General features: G+C 42.4%; 2 protein-coding genes across 7 annotated transcripts; both read right to left on the bottom strand.

Annotated features, from left to right (window-relative positions):
- Positions 1 to 231: 231 nt before the first annotated feature.
- Positions 232 to 11,563, bottom strand: si:rp71-1g18.13 (uncharacterized protein LOC560271 homolog). 4 transcript variants are annotated; one of them, XM_047026778.1, is made up of 41 exons: positions 11,436 to 11,563; positions 10,850 to 10,901; positions 10,669 to 10,698; positions 10,511 to 10,585; positions 10,205 to 10,264; positions 9,946 to 10,026; positions 9,716 to 9,775; positions 9,572 to 9,634; positions 9,378 to 9,443; positions 9,181 to 9,255; positions 8,733 to 8,786; positions 8,573 to 8,632; positions 8,348 to 8,416; positions 8,154 to 8,225; positions 7,959 to 8,021; positions 7,799 to 7,870; positions 7,396 to 7,464; positions 7,183 to 7,256; positions 6,881 to 6,938; positions 6,686 to 6,757; positions 6,536 to 6,601; positions 6,351 to 6,419; positions 6,206 to 6,268; positions 6,029 to 6,103; positions 5,744 to 5,812; positions 5,536 to 5,604; positions 5,358 to 5,426; positions 5,187 to 5,255; positions 5,026 to 5,097; positions 4,857 to 4,925; positions 4,687 to 4,755; positions 4,413 to 4,481; positions 4,221 to 4,277; positions 4,056 to 4,130; positions 3,910 to 3,972; positions 3,435 to 3,497; positions 3,257 to 3,331; positions 3,106 to 3,145; positions 2,938 to 2,989; positions 2,430 to 2,844; positions 232 to 2,323 (listed from the first exon to the last, which is right to left on the bottom strand). In XM_047026778.1, the coding sequence occupies exons 6-41, from the start codon at positions 10,015 to 10,017 to the stop codon at positions 617 to 619; spliced, it is 4,374 nt and encodes a 1,457-aa protein (XP_046882734.1). In that variant the 5' UTR covers positions 10,018 to 10,026; positions 10,205 to 10,264; positions 10,511 to 10,585; positions 10,669 to 10,698; positions 10,850 to 10,901; positions 11,436 to 11,563; the 3' UTR covers positions 232 to 616. The 4 variants fall into 4 exon arrangements, with proteins under 4 accessions (XP_046882734.1, XP_046882736.1, XP_046882735.1 ...); XM_047026780.1 differs by having other exon boundaries at positions 8,733 to 8,780; XM_047026779.1 differs by lacking the exon at positions 11,436 to 11,563 and adding an exon at positions 11,025 to 11,065.
- An 878-nt stretch (positions 11,564 to 12,441) lies between these two features.
- Positions 12,442 to 20,628, bottom strand: apol1 (apolipoprotein L, 1). Of its 3 annotated transcripts, none has more exons than XM_047026706.1 (28): positions 20,322 to 20,628; positions 20,126 to 20,185; positions 19,809 to 19,883; positions 19,675 to 19,722; positions 19,508 to 19,585; positions 19,345 to 19,431; positions 19,189 to 19,260; positions 18,952 to 19,026; positions 18,750 to 18,800; positions 18,618 to 18,668; positions 18,454 to 18,519; positions 18,155 to 18,220; positions 17,886 to 17,936; positions 17,715 to 17,792; positions 17,557 to 17,625; positions 17,400 to 17,456; positions 17,196 to 17,267; positions 17,040 to 17,093; positions 16,473 to 16,553; positions 16,329 to 16,388; positions 16,148 to 16,228; positions 15,971 to 16,024; positions 15,756 to 15,869; positions 15,592 to 15,648; positions 15,444 to 15,506; positions 14,583 to 14,700; positions 14,366 to 14,417; positions 12,442 to 14,264 (listed from the first exon to the last, which is right to left on the bottom strand). In XM_047026706.1, the coding sequence occupies exons 1-28, from the start codon at positions 20,322 to 20,324 to the stop codon at positions 13,307 to 13,309; spliced, it is 2,751 nt and encodes a 916-aa protein (XP_046882662.1). In that variant the 5' UTR covers positions 20,325 to 20,628; the 3' UTR covers positions 12,442 to 13,306. The 3 variants fall into 3 exon arrangements, with proteins under 3 accessions (XP_046882662.1, XP_046882663.1, XP_046882664.1); XM_047026707.1 differs by having other exon boundaries at positions 18,618 to 18,662; XM_047026708.1 differs by lacking the exon at positions 17,040 to 17,093 and having other exon boundaries at positions 20,322 to 20,627.
- Positions 20,629 to 20,642: the final 14 nt, after the last annotated feature.

Genomic DNA, 20,642 nt, shown 5'->3' with positions numbered 1-20,642 from the left:
ATGTCGTCGCTATGAGTCTGCGTGTCCGCCATATTGGAGCGGCCAAGATCCGCAAAATGAATGTGTATATTGAGATGGAGACATCTCTACAAAATGTACTGTAATTCGCGTAATTCCGAATTTATTTTCATGACATTTGATTTGTAAACGTGAGAAATTAAACATGAAACTGGTTACATATTGGAATTAATTAGCGCTACATTCAACAAACCACAAAGCAGATCCCCAATGCAGTATTTCTCTCTGATTTTATTCATACAAATACATCTTATGGGCATTAAGCTCCTTGTCTACAAAGATAGGCTACAGTATATATTAAATGTCAAGTTTTCCCAAAGCCAGTAGGCCTATGCCTGGCCTTGGGACTTTGTGCATTACATGGAATACATTTTTACCATCAAGTAGACACCAGATAAAAGACCTGTTTATAGACATATCTAGACTTCTGACTATGCAATATCAGAAAACACCCATCAAAACTAAAGGTTACAAAAAATCTTAGTTAAATGGCACAGATCCCTTCTATGAATACATGAAAATTGGCGCCAATTGCACAAGTAGGCTAAAATTGCACTTCCAATGAAATGTCAACATGTCGTAGGTGATATTGTCCGATTTAAATATCTAGTCCATCATTGAGGATAACTTTGGAGCGAGGGCGAGAGCCTCTGCGGGCAGGATCCTGTTCTCTTTCACTGGCTCTCCTGTCCCTCTCCTTCATCCACATTTCTCCATCTTCATTTCTCACCCCGCTCTGTCCACCACTCTGAAATCCCCTCACACTCTCAATCTTTCTCCTGTGATCTCCCTCTCTTTTCTCCCTCTGGCTCCCCAACCGTCCTTTCACATTTTCTCTCTGTGTGTCCTCCTCTTTCCGTGTTGCTCTGACTGTACTGGTCTCAGTCACACCCTTTTTGCTCACGACAATCTCTTCAGTCAGAATCCGTCTCTCTGGTTCTCTTTTTGATTGCTGTCTATACTCCTCATTGGTAGTTCTACTCATCTCGGCTCTCCTGTCCCTAAACCCTCTTTCTTCCAATTGACGTTTTGGCAGAATTTCTCTCTCGGTCACAGATGTGTCTTTATGGCTCAATTTCTTGATGTCTCTTCTGTCAGTGTTTGCATCAAATGTTCCAATGTCAGGGTTTTCACTTCTACTCCCATGTCTGCGTGCCTCACCTCTCACCACCTCTTGCTTTTTACTCTTCTTAACTCCTTGTTTGTCTGTGACAGTCACATTATATCCCTTTTCAGCATCTCCTTTCTGATCCAAAATCCCTATTCTTGCATCTACTGGCTTTCTGTCGATTTCTTTTTCCTTCTCATTCCTTTTTTCTCCCACCACGACAGCCTTACCGACACTGTGTTTAGCATGTTCTTTCTTGCTCTCCATCTTTGTGTTGTACCCTACATGTTGATCATTATTACCACCTCTCTCAGAACCTTCCTTTCTAGCCTCAGCAGAAGAACTTTTCTCATCTTTCACACTTATTTTATTCTTTATCCGGGACCCTTTCTTATCCTCCTCTTTCTCAATCTCATGTGATTTCTCTAATTCTATGGTTTCATTTTGATGAACCCTCTCCTTCTCTTTTTCTTTCTTGCTTTCCTTTACCTTTCCCTCACTCCTCTTTTCTTCCTCTTTTTTGTTCTTCTCTTCTTCCTTTTTGCTCTTTTCTTCCTCCTTTTTGTTCATCTCTTCTTCCTTCTTTTTGCTCTTCTCTTCTTCCACCTTTTTGTTCTTTTCTTCTTCCTCCTTCTTTTTGCTCTTTTCAGTATTTTCGTCTTGAACTTTCTTGTCCAGTTTCTCCTCCAGCAGGTCCAATTCCTGATCCAGTTGAGCCAGTTTTACCGGGTCACTCTCCAGGTCATCCTCCACCTCCACCTCTACCTCCTCCTCTTCCTCAATTTCCTCCAGCTCAATACCGTCTATGGTCTTCTGCAGCTGGGTCTTCACCTTGTTCAGCTCCAGCAACCTGTCCTGCAGGTCCTTGCACACCTCCCTGATCTTGGAGGCAAACTTTGTCTTGGCTCCCTTGCGCAACTCGTGGGAGTCCTTGGCCAGGAAGAAGACGTCAAGCACCAGGAAGAGGGCAGACATAACGCCTGTGGTGGCGCTGATGGCTTTAGCCGCCTGGGCAGCCCCCCCGGCTGCGCCCAGGACCTGCACGGTGCTGATCAGCTTGTCTGTGTTGATCAAGAGCTGCTTGCCAGCACGTCCGCCCTCTTTCATCACATGCTTGACGTTCTGATTCAGAGCCTTCTTGGCCACACTCTCAGTGTACTTCTCAAAGTCCCACTCCTGGAGGGTGTCCATTCCCTCCTACGAAACCACCCAGAAAGAACATGTTAGGTGAAGGCGTGTGGAAGGACATGTGTCTGTGTACGTGTTTGTTAGCTCATGCATTTTAGAGTGTGTTCTACCGTACCTGCACAAACTCCAGGCACTCCCTAATGTCCTTGATGTCATCCTGGTAAGTCTGGATCATCTTCTCCACCTTCTTGCGGTCCATGTTGGAATGCACCGTGTCTGTGATATTAGCCGTTGCCGAGGCGATACTTCCTGCGGTCGCCACGCCGATGCCAACCGCCGTGACAATGATGGAGGCTCCGAAGGTGAAAGGGGTGAGGATGAGGCCCGTGATGGTGGCAATGCTGCCCGCCACGCTGGCCACACCCCCTCCCACCGCGGCCTGCACCGTCTTCTTGTGGAACTGGTCCGCAGCGTCCGCCTGTGCGAGCAGCCCCAAGATCTGCTGCTGCAGGGAGGCGCCGCGCTGGTTGAAGAGACGCACAAAGAGACGAGCCCCCATGAAGACACGGTCGGCGACCTGCTCCACAGCCCTGGAGGAGAGATACCGATCAGATCACGGACCGGACACTGGGAGGAGGTTTGTGGAGGGCAAGATGTGGTGTTGTTGAGGCAAAGCTACATACATTTCCTCATCTTCTTCTTTGAAGTCAGAAGTTTCATTCCATGTCTCCCAACCTGAGAACCCAGGGTACACATAACCTCTACTGCATTCCACACAGCAAGGTAAGCTGCACTCTCAAGGTTATAGCAGCATTTAACTGTTCGGGTTAAAAACAAGTGAGGACACCCACCCTCTACTGTTCTCCACCAGTCCATAAGGCCATCATTCTCCTAGAGAGAATTACCAGTAAGAAAAACAAAAATGGTTACACATAGAAGGGATCAAAACAGATTTGTGTAACAAAGAAAGGCGGAGAGAAGAACAGAAGGAGGAAGCCACACCTCCTCAGACTCCAGAGGGTTGCCCTCAGTAGGGTAGGCTGACATCTCGGCAGGTTGGATCTCCACTGTGCTCACCTGGAATACACCAGTTAACACACACACCCATACACACATGGCATCAGTCCAGCTTAAAATAGACAAACCTAAGATTTGATTTCAAGATCATGCTAAAACCGACCTGCAGTGCGGACATTTCTTGCATCTCCACTGACTCCTCAATGATAGGAACACAATCATCACTCTGGGGGGCCAGACAAAATACAACAAGCTAGTTTACACAGAAGCAGGATTTAAATACAGGACAAAGTATGTGGTATAGAACAGGGATAGAAAGGAGGGAGGAAGGATGCGAGCATAGGAAGATGCCACCTGGGAGTCAGGTGTCTGAGCGGTTAAGGAATCGAGCTAGTAATCTGAATGTTGCCAGTTCGATTCCCGGCCGTGCCAAATGACGTTGTGTCCTTGGGCAAGGCACTTCACCCGACTTGCCTCGGGGGAATGTCCCTGTACTTACTGTAAGTCGCTCTGGATAAGAAAATCTGCTAAATGACTAAATGTAAACGTAAAGATGAGAGGAAAAGAGGCAGGTGAAAATGAGAGATGGGAGAAGGGAACACAGGACAGGGACCAGAGAGCAACCGTTCAGACAGTACCTGAGCAGCCAGGGTAGACTTTGGAACTCTGGGTAAAGTCCTCTTCACTCTGAATGACAACACCTTTGGAAAACAGATTGAATCAAACAGTTTCACCCCAGATGTACACTATCACTCAGCTTAGAGGTAAAGCATATTTTCCTCACCCGTCTTTTCTTTTTGATGGTCCTCTTTCGTCTGAGCTGACCACCTCCCCCTGGTGGCTCTGTGTCCATACTGTCCTGATTAACAAGAACACACCACACAATGGTGTTCATTCCTTAGTCCATTCCATGGTTGTGTGAACATGTCAGTTCCATATTTGTACCTACCTGTTGCTCAACTGGTTTAGGTTTCCTGCTGAAAATTCCCCCCAGCAGTTTTTTCTCCTAGGTCACGATAACACACACACACACACATAACAAAAGGGGATGATTGGTGAACTGATGGTAGTCACCAGTCATGGTAGTAGAGAAGGAGAAGAATGAGGATGCTGTATGAATGAGGAACTGAATGAGGCTTACCTTGGTGGCAGTGGCATTAGACAGACTATCGTTACTAGCTGAAAGTTCCCCACACCCAGAAAGATTGTCCTACAGGTAGGATGAAGAATGATCAGATATCAGAAATGTGCATTTTGGTAGGTGGAAATTCCGTAAAACATATTATGTTATGAGGAGGAGTCACACTGGCATCAGATATAAAATAAGGTTCCGTCCCGTGAGGGAAAAATGACTGATTTGTGGTTTGAAGCAACAACAGTCAGAAGCTACATTAGAGCACCACTTGGTAACTTACCTCAGCAGAGATGTTCTCTGCCAGGCTGTCACAGCTAGCTGAGAGCTCCATGTTCTCTGTGAGAGGGTCCTGGAAGATAAGAGGCATACTTACACAACCCTTTGATAGATATTAGAAGACACTGCTATGTCAACAACCAGTTAGAGTAGGGGTTAGGACAAAGCTAGTACCTTAGCAGCAGTGGAACGTTGAGCTGGCCTGGGTGATTTCTTGAACATTCCGCTCAGAGCCCCAGTTTTCTATTGGAGCAAATGAAAATATGTTTGTGCAATCATCACAAAAAGAGATCAGTGCAGAGATACATGTTTAGAATGAGATCCACTTTCTCAGGACGAGTACCTTAGTGTCTGTGTTCTCTAAGAGGTTGTCATAACTGGATGATAGATTGTTGTCTAGCCCCAAATTTGAGGCCTGAATTCAAAACAAACACAATTATTAGTCCAAGATAACTCATCATTACAATAATATATATTCCATGTGTTTAGAATCTAGAAAATCACCTCTTCTGACTTGGAGCCTTCTGATGTCTTCTGAGCCTTCTTGAACATTCCACTGAAGATGTGTTTCTCCTGATACACATAGAGAAACATGTGAACAATGTCATTGGTAACCAAACAACATCTCCAGAAACTGTGGACAGTGTTCAAGGCAAAGCTGAGGCATTTGCTTACCTTAGTATTATTGTTGTCAGACAGACTGTCACTGCTGGCCGAGAGTTTCCTGTTAGCAGACATATTGTCCTGGAACACAACAATGGCTGATTGATAATTATTATTTTTTTAAACAAGAAGAGAAGCTAATCTGTATGCACTTGCAGAGTTTGTTGGGTAGGTTTATCCAAACACTCACCTGGGCAGGTGTGTCCTCCTCTGGCACTTTGGGCTTCCTAAGGAGTCCACTGAACAGCCCTCTTATATCCTGACGATTCATACATTAAGATTAACACATTTGTGATTATCAAGGTCTCATTATTAATAAATCAAGATTATCCAAAAGCTAAAGGACCGTTATAACAATGTGACCTTGTGTGAACTTGTGTGACCTTGTGTGCTCTCACCTTAGTGTTATTCTCTGACAGACTGTCGCTGCTGGCTGAGAGATCGCTGAGTGGTGATGACTGCTTCTCCTGGGGACGATACGGTTAACTGCTGAGGTACCCCGTGAGTATGAGATAACATAACATGGGACCCCCCTCATTGGGAATAATACAAGCCACCTTTCTTGAACTGACTACATAAGGCACTGGTTGTTGCAAATGTTTCTTTGGGGACATTTTATCTAATCTTAGACAGGAGCCTATTGGTGACATTTCACCTCAGTGTCGAGGTTATACACACACTACCTCTTCAGATGGTTGAGAACATTCAGCATGCGGTGTTGACTTCTTAAACATGTCACTGAACAAGCCGCGCTTCTCCTGAAACACACAAATACAGTTAGGCTTCCAGAAAATTCACTCACACTGGTTCCCTTCTATTGTACTGACTGAAGTACTTCCTTCCTTCCTCATCCAGCTCACCTTCTTGTCACTTTTCTCAGCCAGACTGTCATTGCTGGCAGACAGCTCACTTTGCTCCTGGTCCTGGAACAAAACAATAGTGGGCAGGTTGGAACTTAGCATGACACACACACACACGACAGTTGTGATTGAAGCACAGTCTCACCTGGGCAGGGGTGTCCTCCTCGGGCACTTTGGGTTTCTTGAGGAGTCCACTGAACAGCCCTCCTTTCTCCTGAAAATAAACACAATGAGATCATCATCTTTGTGATTATTAAGGTGATGTAGCCAAAGGCTAGATGACTAGCATAACAATACAGGTGAAACATTTAGGACTTTGTATGCTCCCACCTTAGTGTTGGTTGTCTCAGTCAGACTGTCATTGCTGGCAGACAGCTCACTTCCTGGTTCCTGGTCCTGGAACACAACAGTGGTGGTCAGATTGGAACTTATCATGTCGCAAACATGACAGTTATGTAATGGCATGAAGCACAACCTCACCTGGGAAGGTGGTCTGTCTCCAGCTGCTTTGGGGATCTTTTTGAGGAGGCCAGAAAACAGCCCTCCTTTCTCCTGATTGGATGGTTAATTTCAAATTTAATTGGTAGAAAATCTCTAGTCTCATGAATGTTGACCATGTCTGTCAAGGGGTGTATCATAGTGAAGTTGTAAAATTGTGTGTCACCTTAGTGTTACCTGTCTCAACCTGAATGTTATTGCTGTCTGAGAAGTCACTGGGTAATGACTGTGTGTTCTGTGATACAGGAGTTAAGAGTTAAACAAATACTCCTAGCCACCTGAGTCATCAAGCAGTACAGTAGTCAAATAGAAAAACTATACATACAACTAAATGAAATGTAAATGTAATGCACTGCAGCCATATACTTTACAACAGACAAAGGTTCAAAACGTTTTTTATAAATACCATTTTTATCAAGGTACATAAATATCTTCCCAAAACCAACCTAAACCCCTTAGTACCTTTCCTTTACATTTACCTCCTCTGGCTGCAGGCTCTCAGAGTTCTTGGGAGACTTCCTTCCAACATTCCAGCAAACATTCCTCCCTTCCCCTGTAAACATGCAGAGTAAATTAGATTATACGTTTCTTTTCTTCAGTTTGGGCACTTCAGCACTGGAGCAGATTTGACAGGGGAGGTTTTCTGTGAGGTGCACATAGGGAGTTGTTGACAACAGTCTGAAGGGGCTAACCTTGGTGGTGGTGTTGTCAGACAGGCTGTCACTGCTTGCCGAAAGTTCACTCTGTGCCGTCTGGTTGTCCTGAGCAACAGATTAAGAGGATAAGAAAACACCACAAGAGGAGCAACATAGACATTGCGTTTACAACCTGTGTAGACAGGGCATTCCACAATGTAGCAATATCAATGTGCTCTGTTTGACAGCTACATAGGGACAGACACACCTCAAGGTAGGTTGAACATGAAAGGGGAAAACCACACAGAGATCTTTAAGGCAGCTGTTCCCTCTCCTGATGGTCTGGAGCATCTCACTAACTGTTGTTCTGGTGCTTTATTGTACATGCTTTACATCAAAATGTTCAAAATAATGTGTACAAAATATGTATTAGGGAATAGGCTAAATATAGCTTTATCACCTCTTCTGTCTCAGCGTCTTCAAAAGGTTTAGGAGACTTCCGGAACATTCCACTAAATATCCCTCCTTTCTCCTGAGACGTGAAGAGAGAGTTGACATCAAGTTATCACGGGATCCGATCAGATGAGCGTTGTGTTCATGATCATCAACAAACGGCTCACCTTAGTGTTGTTCTCAGACAGACTGTCGCTGCTGGCTGAGAGATCACTGGGTGATAACAGCTTCTACTGGGAAGGATAAACAATTAATTGCTGAGGCGTATGCTTAATGTGTAAAGACTTATCCTAGAACACAACAATAGTGGGCGTATAGGAACTTAACATGTCAGCAACATAACAGTTATGTGAATGAATCACCTTGGCAAGTGGTCCATCTCCAGCTGCTTTGGGGATCTTTTTGACAAGGCCAGAAAACAGCCCTCCTTTCTCCTGATTGGAATGGTTAATATTTACTTTCATTGGTTGCAAATCCCTTGTCTCATGAAGATTCTCTTTACATCTGATTAGGGTTAGTGGGTGTATCTCGGTACAAATGTACCATTGTGTCTCACCTTAGTGTTGCGGTTGTCAGACAGACTGTCATTGCTGTCTGAGAGCTCACTGTGTAATGACTGCTTGTCCTGAAAGATCAAAAGTATGAACCAAGAAACCTACTTGAGAAAGAACTACTTTGTGTTGGAACTTCATTAAGATTTTTTGGTTCACAAAAATGTGTATAATAAATTTTCGTAGGAGGGAATATACGAATGAAAATATTCTAAAAAGAGCTACTTCACCTCTATGCCCTCAGTAGGTTTGGGAGACTTCCTGAACATTCCATGGAATAATCCTTTCCCCTGAAAAATAGAGAGAGATTTAAGATTGTTGGATGGCAAGAAGTTATTAATGAATCATTTCAGATGAATGTTTTTAATAACCATTAACAAGCCAGCTGACCTTAGTTTTGTTGTTCTCAGAGTGGACATCAAGCTCACTGTGTAAAGACTGCTCCTTTAAAATATGATAAAAGAAAGAAAAAAAGAATAAAGGACAAAACGTGCCATGAGATCTTTCTTCTTCTTTAGAAGATTTTCTAAGGATGCCAAGAAGTACCCTTCTTTTCCCTGGAGTTAGTAAATAAATATTCTACACTTTAATGTGATCAGGTCGGAGTTCTTTGAGCAACATGGACAATTTTAAATCATTTTTTCGCGAGTAATACCTATGTGAATGTGATCTGTTGTCATATCCCCATTCTCATCAGGATCCCTGCTCACTGTGCTGACTAGGCACACATCAAAACAATAACATCAGCCTGGATCATCATCAATCCTTTCAGTATCCTCTACAACAGGATGGATCTGACATTAGGAAAGATGTCTATGTTACCATCGTCAACACACACCTGTTTGGTCTCAGGTGTCTCGTTCGCAGGGGTTTCCCAAGACCTCTCTGTATCGGGCTCTGACATGTTGACACTCTGAAGGAGAACGCACATAATCAGAACACAAACTGTATATATACAGTATATATATCGGCTTTTTGATGATTTCACGTAAACGCGAAATAAAAAGAAAATCTCTTGAAGGCGCAGCCACCTACTGAAAATGTAGAAACTTGATCTGTTGGTGCCTTCTGAAACATTCCAATAAGAGCCCCTACTTTGTTCTATGTAAACAGGAGAGTTACATCATTTGAAAGTCAGTCAGGGATTTCGATTTTTGTTGATGATATTTGATCATATTTGTTGCGTGTGTGTAACAAATTTGACCATTTGCATGAGTGAATAGTCCTACCTGCTTGTATTCGGTCCCAACTCTGTCTTTTGAGTCCTCAGATTTGTCATTTTCTCTGCAGTCCTGTTAGGGATTAAATGGGGTATATTATGCCTTGCAAAAATGTTAAAGGGCTGTGAACATGATTGCATGCACAAGTACTACCTCTGTTTCCTCAGTCTGCATCCTCTTCCAGTTGCTTTTGGTGAACGTATTATTCAGTTCCTGCATATCAACAATCCAATCGGGTAAAGATTACACAGTATGAACAAGTGAGTGTTACAGGTCAACTAATAACTGTGACTCTCTCTCCCACGTCCCAAGTCCAAATAGCAGTAGGTAACAATAGGGTTGAAAAGGAATGGTGAGGGCTTTGTGTTCATTACTTCCTGTACCTTTTCAGTGGGTTTAGGAGGAACTGCTGCTGTCTTGGGTGACCTGCCTTTATGTCCTCTTTGAATGAGCATGTCATTGACCTGGCCAAAGCAAAAATAGTCTCACTTACTAATAATTATATATACTAATATTAATCTCTGTTATGTTTTCAGCGAGGCATATTTAGGCATACAAATACAGCAGCATACATAAGTACATAAAAACCCACATTCACATATAGCGAAAATTACATTGAGGACATAAAAGATAAATGTGCACCTGGTTGTCATTTGTTGTTGGCTTCCTGATGTGACTGTATATGGCCACATTGTTCAACTCCTGTCAAGATCATCAATGTAAGAGTAAGACATGTTGTTGTCTCATATTGGTATGGAGGAGAGAAATGTTTAATAATACTAATAATGATCAATTGTATTTGTAATGCATTTTTCTTGAACTAATAGGGCTATAGTACAAGAAAAGTTACAATCATAAAACATAATATAAAATAACAATAAGAACAGACAATTAAATTAACGATTAAAAAAACGTAGGTTTTAAGCAAATTCAGGAAGGTCGACCTACTGCATCCGAAGGTCTAAGAGGAACCACAGGTGTTGGTTTCTTTATACTGTCATTCTCAAGGCTATTCCCATTGACCTGGAAGATGATTAAGCAGTTTGTTCCTCTTTCCTTATCCAAAAAGTTCAGAACTATTGTCTTCCGATATTACATAACTTTACCTCATATGCTGGCTTTGGTGGGGGCTTAGGCTGTGGATCAGAGATGGTAGGCTATTAGATAGGCCAACATATGGGTTGGGTTCGTGTGAGTCGTATTACAAAACAATGATATGAAAAACGGTGTTCAATTCATTTGTTATGTGGTATGGATTGTTACACTACTGATCTTAAAAGCACTCACTTGCTTCGGTTTGTTTTTCTTCACAACTGGCTCGCACTGCTCCTTCCCGCGGCTGATAACAACACAGAGACAGACGTTCAGGGTTAAAGAATTATAAAGCACCCTCCATGTCTTATACAAGCGGTTATGTTGCCATCTCTTTGTCTGTACTCAGTTAAAATTGTTAAAAACTGACATGTCTGTATCCTGAAGGTCCAACCTTCATATCTTGTCAAACCGGAAAAGTACAGAGGAACCATGCGCAAGTATACGAAACCAACTTGTGAAATAAGAGACCAAAGACTGAAATATGAGAATCACTCTTATAAGAAAGGTACATAAAGGTACATAAAGTAGGTACATAACAGTTTTAAATGACTGTAGGTACATAACAGTACCTACTTTATGCAATCAGGGTAAATCATACAGTTATAGTATTATTTAGTACCAACACTTATACATTTAACGCTACACATGCAGGCACATCAGTTTATGGAGCCACGCCACACTACAAAGCCGCGCACCATCATCCACAAAAAGTTCGAACATTACGAACAGCTATTTTACGACATCATTGGCGCACTCTATAATTGTAACCGAAACTTACATGTATTTAACAAACTAATTGATTCCCTTATTCAGAATTGAAACACTTCGCCGAAACTGGAGACGCACCGTGAGACATTGAGTTTTTTTGTTGGGTACCCTCACCTACTTTTTTTTCACCTGCGAACGGGGTGTGGTTACATCCTTACCTGTACAGAACAGTGAGTGGAACAAATGAACTAGGCTTCTGACTCATTCACTGTTGTGTCGCTGCCATCAAAACATGGGGCGGGAGTATCTGTGCTCTTCTAAACACAGGAATGGACTCAAGGTTGGGACTGTCTGACAGTCTAATGTATAGTTAAAGTTCTAGTATTTTATTGTCAGATACACAAAACAACACAAAGTCAGACTGGGCACTGTTTAGTCAGAATGTGGGAAAAGATTAGTCCAGTAAATGTGCGGCAGGGTCTGACTCAATCCTGTGGCAACTCATCTGTTTAACTTTAATAACTGTATAATCCACAGCCAAGTGATTGAAAGAAGCAGAATATGGAAAATAATTCTTAATCCTTCTTTATGTGCACCTTCACTAGAGGCAACAAACCTTTACCCTTTCTTTGTTGTACAAGTACTGCACAAAATACGCTGCCAACCGTTTGCTTAAGCAAACATAATCACAATGTATCCCATAATGAGCAAACACAACGAAAAAATAAAAGATAGGACTTCAAGGTATGCCTAATGACTGGATAAAAAAAAAAACAGGCTGAATTTAGGTGTAGCTCAACAACCCTGAAACTGTTGTGTTTTCTACTGATATCAATGTCGCCAGGCTCTGTGTAACACGTTTTTACATGTGTAAGCGTCATCTCGATGAGGCTATTCAGGTAGTTTGCAGCTACTGGGTAAAGCGGATGATGGTCAGGTACATGTGTCTGTGTGACAGACTTGAGAGAAGGCTATGGTGTAGCTGGAGAGGTGGTCATTCCTGGACAGTGATTACAATGAGGACCTCCGTGTCATCCCAGTGAATCAGTCAGAAATAATGAAATTAAACTGTGGCGTAATGTTTGAAATACCACTTAGATTTTTATTATATAAATAGTCAAAACATAAAATCAGTTTACAACACAAATATCCTCAGCATCAAGCTGAGAGCAGATACCAGCATTAGTAACACCCAGGATAAGTACCACCCCTCTGTTATAGGAATCTCTTCACTTAGCCCCCCAGCCCCCTTCAATGTGATCACTGGTACCAACCTCAAGGAAAAACACACCACTGCAAAATGTCATCAACATCCAGAAGGAAGCAAGTTCTTCCAGTATAACCTTTTCAGTAGTTTGATTCATGCATCCTTCACAAAGACAAATATGCCCCGACTCCAGCCTTGCTGAAGCCCCCCAGATCATCACAGATCTTCCACTAAATATGCCAGTGGGTGTGAGACACTGTCTCTGGTAGATTTAGTCTTTGTTTTTAAAATAAAACCAAAATGTTCATTTTACTCAAACACATACCCATAAACAGTAAAACCATTAAAAATAATTTGCTCTCCTGAGCACACCTTCTACCCTCTACTATACCAGTTCTGTAACAGAAGAATCATAAACATTCTGAATAAATAGTAAAAGTTCTACTCTTAAGTCTTGTTAATGCTTTAAGTCTGAAAGTTTCAATATGAACTAAAATCCAACCTAAGAAACCCTAGTTGTCAAACAAACCAACTAACCAATGTCAGAGTCTAAAAATGTAATTATCTAAATGTAAAAATCTTAAGATACGCTCTTCAAAGAGTGATTTTATAAGAGTAGCAGTTTCAGATGGTTATTCTGAGTTTTTAGAGAGTGAGTGTAGTGAAAGACAGCCTTCATGTTATGAACAGGGATTGGACAGTACATTGTTCTCACTAAAAGAGACCGGACACATTTAGGTTTTGCTGTTATATAAGGGATTTCCTTCATCGGCCATTTCATTTTTTTTCTTACATAACTCATCATCATTGTCATTATTGTCGTCAAAAGTTTTAGCTTTCTCAGTAGCAAGGGAGTCAGCGCCTTCGTTAGCATTGTCGGGCGTGTTGGCTGACTGAAGCTCTTCACGAATGCCATTGAGTTCCACCAATCCTTCATGAAGCTGGAGAGCTACCTCCCTGATCTTAGCTGCAAATTCAGACTTGGCTCCCTTCTTCAGCTCTTTGGAGTCCTTCGCCACAAAATAGATGTCCATGCCCACAAACAGACCAGTCAGCACCCCTGTGGCCATGCTGGCAATCTGGACAGCTCTGGCGGCCGTACTACCTGCCACATTGGCAATCTGCACCACCCGCATAATCTCATTAGCATTGATGAGGATGGCCTTGCCTGCCATGGCCCCGTCCTCATAGATGTTGTTGAGGCCCGGGAAGTCTTTGTTATAGCCATGGTTTTTAATCTTGAGCACGTCAAACTTGCGCAGGTTCTCAATCCCCTGCTTGATGAACTTCATGCACTTGTTGATGTCGGCCATCTTTTCCTGGTAGTCTTCTACGATGTGCTCCACTTTCTTGCGGTCCAAGGAGTTATTGACTTGGTTGGAAATGCCTGCGCCGGCGGAAGTGAGCCCACCTGCCGTAGCAATACCGAGACCCACAGCCGTGACAATCAAGGAGGTTCCGAAGGTGACAGGAGCCAGCGCGAGGCCTGCAATGGTGGCCACCCCCCCAATGGCGCTGGTGGAGCCGCCAGTGATCTGGGCGATCTTGGTGTTCTTGTTGAAGCGGTCCAGGCCGTCAGCGATGGTATTCAGGTCAATGACGTGCTGCCACAGGCTCTCAGCCCGCTCTGAGAAAAGTTTGTTGAAGACCCGGATGCCTTTCTGCACCTTTTCTGCAGTCAATGCAAACGCCCTAAAACACAAGTTCATGAAGACTCACTCCACTAATATTTACCATAGAATAAAACTGGGTAAGGTGTGTTTTTAGGATTAACACGGTTATATGACACTTACTTGGCCTCTTCTTTTTCAGTCAAGTCCTCTTCTGGAGCCATGTCCTCCCATTCTGAAAGTGGACAATGTTATTTAAAATGTGATGTATGTTATTTACTTGCTACATTGTTGTGAGTTTACGTGCCAAGAACACATTTATTTGTCATGTACATTTTGTGGAAAATACAATTCTCTTATGTAATCAAAACGAGGGTGTTTTTGTGTGTAATGGACTCACGCTCCACTGTGTTCCACCACTCCATAAGGTGTTCCACATCTTGATCTGACTCATTTTCACTTCGGTCTACACGGAACTCCTCCAGTTTGTCAAATAAGGATTTTGTGCCATCAACATTCTAGGAGAATAAATAATTTTGTCAGGAAATATAATGCTTCTGTATAACATGGTATTGGCTGTAAGGTCAGTGTGGCCTGAAAGTCAACTAATATTTCATGAGCAACCACAGAGAAAGAAAACAAGACCAAGGAAGTCGTGCCAGGGAAGTCGTGCCATCAGATTCAGAATGAGAACATTTCTCTCTGCTATTTTGCAAAAGTAAAGACAAATTGCCTTTGGGCGCATAGAACAAGGAAGCAGAGGAACAAGTTTGGGCACGTAGCAGTCTGTAATAGGAATGCAAATATGGGGGTGGGGTAGACTCGGAGGGAGAGGGGCATGTATTTTAATTATCTCATTCTGGCATCAGGTCATGTCCCTGTCGGAAGATGACAAAATAAGAGGAGTAGAGTTAAACTGATGAGTCATTTGACAAAAGAACGTGACCATCATTTTTGTATCCTGGACCATTTAGAAAGGCAATATAAAACATACAAAAACTGGGGGAACAGATGTGTAGATTCTAAAAAAGCAAAACAAAAAGCGAGGCTGGATCATTAGAACAAATTATCTTTTCAATGACAGCGTGGCTGGAGAAAAAATGGCCACGAAACAGGTAGCAGGGGAGGATGTGGGGGGATAAAGAAGGTAGCTATAGGAGGGTATTTTCAGTTGCGCAGTCTCTTTCAAAGCAGGAGTGTGAGTATGCAGTATAACTGTGCTAAAACAATGTTTGTAGGAATGTGATGGAACCGTGCTGACCTCTGCAGAGTTTCTGCCTTTCGCTCCCTGCTGTCCCTCAGTGTTCTTCTGCATGGTTTTAGCCTGAAACGGACGCTCAGTTACACCTCTTTCAGGCTGATGGATGCCTTAGGTTGTGTTTAATGTTGTTCTAATGTCTAAGTGTTACCTTAGCTGCGCCTCGTGGCATGAATGGATTGTGCCTCTTGGGTTTTTTCTGTTTCACCTTAAAAATGTGAGTGGGAATAATACATTTGTGAGATAAGAAACACGTTCTGGGTTCCACCATCATCTTAAACCAGTGAGAATATGTGACATTCCAGAATAATGTACCTTTTTGCCCTCAGACGGGTTAACCTCCTCTTCTTCTCCATCCTTCTCTTCCTCATTCTGTTCTCTGGTGGAAACAGATTGTCCCTCTTTAAGGACTTCATCATCAGATTGGTCCTTAAGGAGTAAACATGAAATAAGCACAAATATTATGTATAGGTCTAACTTTCTTACATTCAAGGTGGTTACATTCAAGACCTAATATGTGTCCTGAATACCTGATTGGCCTTCTTATGCTTTTGCCGACCACCTTTGACAGATCTGTTAAGCTCCTAAAATAATAAAGACATGAAAGCCAAAATTACACAGCTTTCCACCATGTATTATATTCTACAAGCCACAATGTACATATAGTAGAAACACCATACGGTCAGACTCCTACTAGGCAGGTTTACCTCTTCAGTGGGTCTAGTAGGAACTTCAGGACTCGCAATCATGATCCCTGCTCTCTCTCTGGGGATCATATTCCTGCTAGCCTGAGAATGAGAAGGACAAATATAGGCAAGCATTGCGATGACACCAGAAATACATACCAAAAATTGTGAAATCAAAAGACTAATGTGAATGGTACCTTACCTGACTGTCCTCTGCCTCTCTCCTCATCAGTTTGTCCCAGGTGACAGTACCCTTCAGCTCCTGTGGAGAGGTGAGAAACTACGGTGAACACGCTCCCTGCACCAGACACATGTGAGGAGGAGAGGGTTAGTCTGCATCACCTACCTCCTCCGTGGGTCGGGGGGGAATCTCAGGCTCTGCGCTCCTCTCCTTCTGCCCTTGCTGGATCAGATTTCTGCTTTCGACCTGACAAGGACAAGTACACACACAGTCACACACTATTCAGCCTGGACTGAGTATGACCAATCAGCCCTCGAAGCAAGCTGGAGGGAGGAACCATCTGGTGGGGATGGACAGAAGAGGAGGAGACAATGAAAAGTGTACTTTTGAAGGAACATTTGTGTGTGTGTTGTCAGATGTGAGTTCGTCCTTCTGAACAAGCACCAAGTACAGAAACTGTTAACTGAGACTTAACACAAGTCTCTCATTCACCATGCTGGAAAGTGAACTGCCACCACCTTCCTTGTAACTAAAACGACCTCCTTTCATTTTTTTCTCAAGATGTCATCACAACGGTTATCTGTTACAGACTCCAGCATAACCCCAAACACAATTATACAACCAGCCTTATCACCTGTAGCACCACCACTATTACAACTTATACCACCACCAGCCATTGCTACTTCAAGCACCAACACACAATGCTCCAAATACATTCAACAAGATCGTTACTTTAGGTGCAGAGCGGAATGGATTCAGTTTGGACATGGCTCCGACCACAACATTCTGAGAGGGAAGAGTTGGTCATTTCCACACTTAAATAAGCAGTGAAACATGAACAAATATATGGCCTCTAAATACATAGATGAGGTGAAGACAAATGCACACCTGTTTATGGCTTGATGGTTTCTCAGAGCTGGCAGGTGGTTCTTCACTGTCTGTTCTGGTTTCATTGTCTTGCTGTGTAATACAGACAGGGGCAAAAACCTGAACACTTTGTTTTTGACACTTTGAGTTCTGTATCACATGTTTATCAAAGAGAATCATTCACTGCATCACTGCCCAACAACTAGGACATTGTTCAGTCCTTACTTTGGGAGCAGCAGAGCGAAACAGATTCAGCTTTGTCATCGCTCCAACCAGCTTGGTCTGTTGATGACAAAATAGAAAAGAAATGGGAAATCGTGGAGTATTAATTCTCTGACAGGACATTGTGCTATTGCTGTTGACATTTGATCTGTACACACACCTGTTTAGAACTTGACTGTTGTTCACAGTCATCCATCTTCTCTTCAGCATCGGAGTCTGAGTCCCTCTCCTACAGGAATGATACAGGGTTTACCTGTTTGAGTGAATCTGACATTTATGTAAAATAAATAAACACAGAAACAAAACCAAAATACCCACCTGCTTGGTTTTAGAAAGCTTCTCGGTGGAAGTGGGCCTCTGACTGGAGTCTGTTGTGAGAGCTGCTCTGTCCTCATCCTGTGTATAGAGGTTCCCTCAGTTCCATCTGCATGGTGAACTCTAGACACCTACTGAGGTAGATCATCTACCAATACTGATACCCACACTTACCCGAGTGGTAGAACTGAATGGATTCCAAAAAATCTTCCCCATCACTCCACCCTGAGATGATTATATATAAAAATATATATATAAAAACAACAATAGCCAATCATATTGTGACACACATTTTACCATTATTAAGCTTTTCACTTAATGATCACAGACACATTTCCAGTAGAATACCTTCATAAAAAGCAGAATGGCTATTGTTAAATAGTACATTATGTTAAAAAAGATCTAAATAAAATGGAAGTTGGGTGAACATAAGCAGGACTCACCTTAGAGGTTGTCTCTGAGAGACTGCCACTGCTGGTAGAGAGATCACTGCCTATTGGCAATTTATCCTATGACACACAAACCACAATGTTACATTTGTACACACAGCAGAGATCATCCTAGACTTCATTTCATTAAACGGTAACAATTTAGTATAATGTTCCGTTGTTAACGAGTAGCTATGCAGGAAATAATAGGTTGTAACACCGAACTTAATACTATTAACTAATATATAGTATTAAGTTCGGTGTTAATGTAGTACCACCTGTTACATGGTTGCGCTGACTGAAGTGGGACTCACCTTTGAGGTTGTTTCGGAAAGACTGACACTGCTGGCTGAGAGATCATTTTGTACAGACAAGTAATCCTGTAAGAAATTGGAAATTGTTTTGAATATTTTTTTTGAAAAATGTTCACCCCCCAAAAAACTTATCTGAGAACCTAAAAAATGATTTAGTATCCTACCTGTTTAGTCCTTGATTGCTTTTCGCTGGTCAGTTGATTTTTCTCCTGTTCCTTATTGAAAAAATGGAATATCATGAATTCTGGCTAACATGGCAAAGTAATGCTTCCATCTGTATGGCACAGGATTCTCACGTTGGGTGATGAGCTGAAAGGATTCCAACGGATTTTGGGCTTAACTCCACCCTAAGAGGGGAACATTAGCACTGTTTAGGGTACGGTCCATGCAAAGGTTTTAATGATATGGAGGTGCTTGCACGCCTATGCAAAGCTTACAAAGACAGAAGTTCCATCAGAACAAATCAAGGTGGAAACAGGCCTCTTAAAACAGACTTACCTTTGAGGTGTTCTCTGTGAGACTGTCACTGCTGCCTAAGACATCACCTTGAGCAGGCAGGCTGTCCACATCGTCCTGGAAGAGACATGAACTTACTGAAACTGCATGGCTAAAAGAATCCAAGTAGAAAATGCTGTATTGTTGCTGCACCATTTCTCAGGTTAACCGGTCAGCACAAAAAAAAACTATGCAACAAACAATGTTATTTCCTAATCAGAAACACACAACAAACCTTACTTGTGAGTGAAATCTTCTACCCAAAGGCTTAGGGGACTTTTTAAACATTCCACTGAACACCCCTCGCTTTTCCTTTAAAACAAGTTGCAAGTCAAGTTGCAAGTCACAGAGAAATAACGCTAATAGCTGTACCCAATTATTTTGAGTCAAACTTACATTTGTGTTGTTTCCAGAAAGACCGTCACTGCTACCTGAGAGATCACTGTCTACTGACATTGCATCACCCTCCACTGTAAGTGTTGGCTAAACAAAGATCATTTAAAATAAATTATAATAATACAATTAATTTGTTCTATAAACAAAAACACTGTCCACTCACCTGAGTAGGCCTATGTGTCTCATCTCGAGATGGCTCTGAAGTCTTCTTAAATAGTCCTTTAAGCATGCCTCCTTTCTCCTTAAAGTATGAATGAAGTTAGTGAGGATGCTGATGAATCACGTGAACACTGCTGCATGACTCCCACTCTGGGGTCTTAATCCACTCACTTTGTTGTTGTCAGAAAGACTGTCATTGCTGTGAACTGATGAGTTATCCTGTGAAGAATATGTAGCACTGGGTTTGAGACCAAGATGTGGACACATTTACAACATGTATAACGATTAAAATCAGCTAGGCGTACCTGAAGAGACGTTGATGAGGGTTCTGTAGATTTTGAGGATCTTTTAAACACACTGCTGAACATTCCTCCCTTTTCCTGGGATTAAAAAGTCGTATAGGAAGATGTGATACTACATTGAGAACCTCTCTCACCGCCAGTTGTCAATGATTTCACACAAAAAAACTTAGTTAACACAAGGGACGGTGCTGAACTCTTGTGAGGTGTAACCACATCGGTGGAACAACCACTTCATGGTCCTAACTCGTGAGGGTTAGCAGCTAGGAATGGATGCAACTACTTAGACCTGAAATACATTAGTAAAAAAACTGTTTACTCACCTTGACAGCTCCATCACACTCCAAATCCAAATCTAAAGTGTTATAAAGCGATTTCCGCTCCTGTAAAAACACAAACTTGAGTCAAGGTCATCTGACTTTTTGACTACTTTCGGTATAGAGCACGACAACAGCATACGAACGCCAATCTAAAACAACACGTGACCATAAAAAGTGTAAATTTCCACCAACTACCAACCATTATTCTGTTGATGATTTATTTGGGTGCTATTGTTTGGAAGTTAAAGTTCCTTAAATCCTTTCATTTGTTTACTGCGTTGTGCGTGCCTGGCGTTGGACTCCGTTAGTCTGCTGACTTTATGCTGCTGTTGAGTGAAGCTTCCAGTTGAAATGCGATATGCACTTCTCACTTGGTCCAACACCCATTGTCCTGTTGTTCATGGAGTGTTCAGAAGAAACTATTGTCCTGTTGTTCATGGAGTGTTCAGAAGAAACTAGCAAACTACCTTCCCCGGAGTACCAAATCAGGTTGGTGGAACAGGGCGTTGTTCTGAACTGT

Source organism: Hypomesus transpacificus, chromosome 10, assembly GCF_021917145.1.
Source record: "Hypomesus transpacificus isolate Combined female chromosome 10, fHypTra1, whole genome shotgun sequence".
Lineage (NCBI taxonomy): Eukaryota > Metazoa > Chordata > Actinopteri > Osmeriformes > Osmeridae > Hypomesus > Hypomesus transpacificus.
Note: the sequence above shows the minus strand (reverse complement) of the source record. Positions and strands in the feature narration are given on the sequence as shown.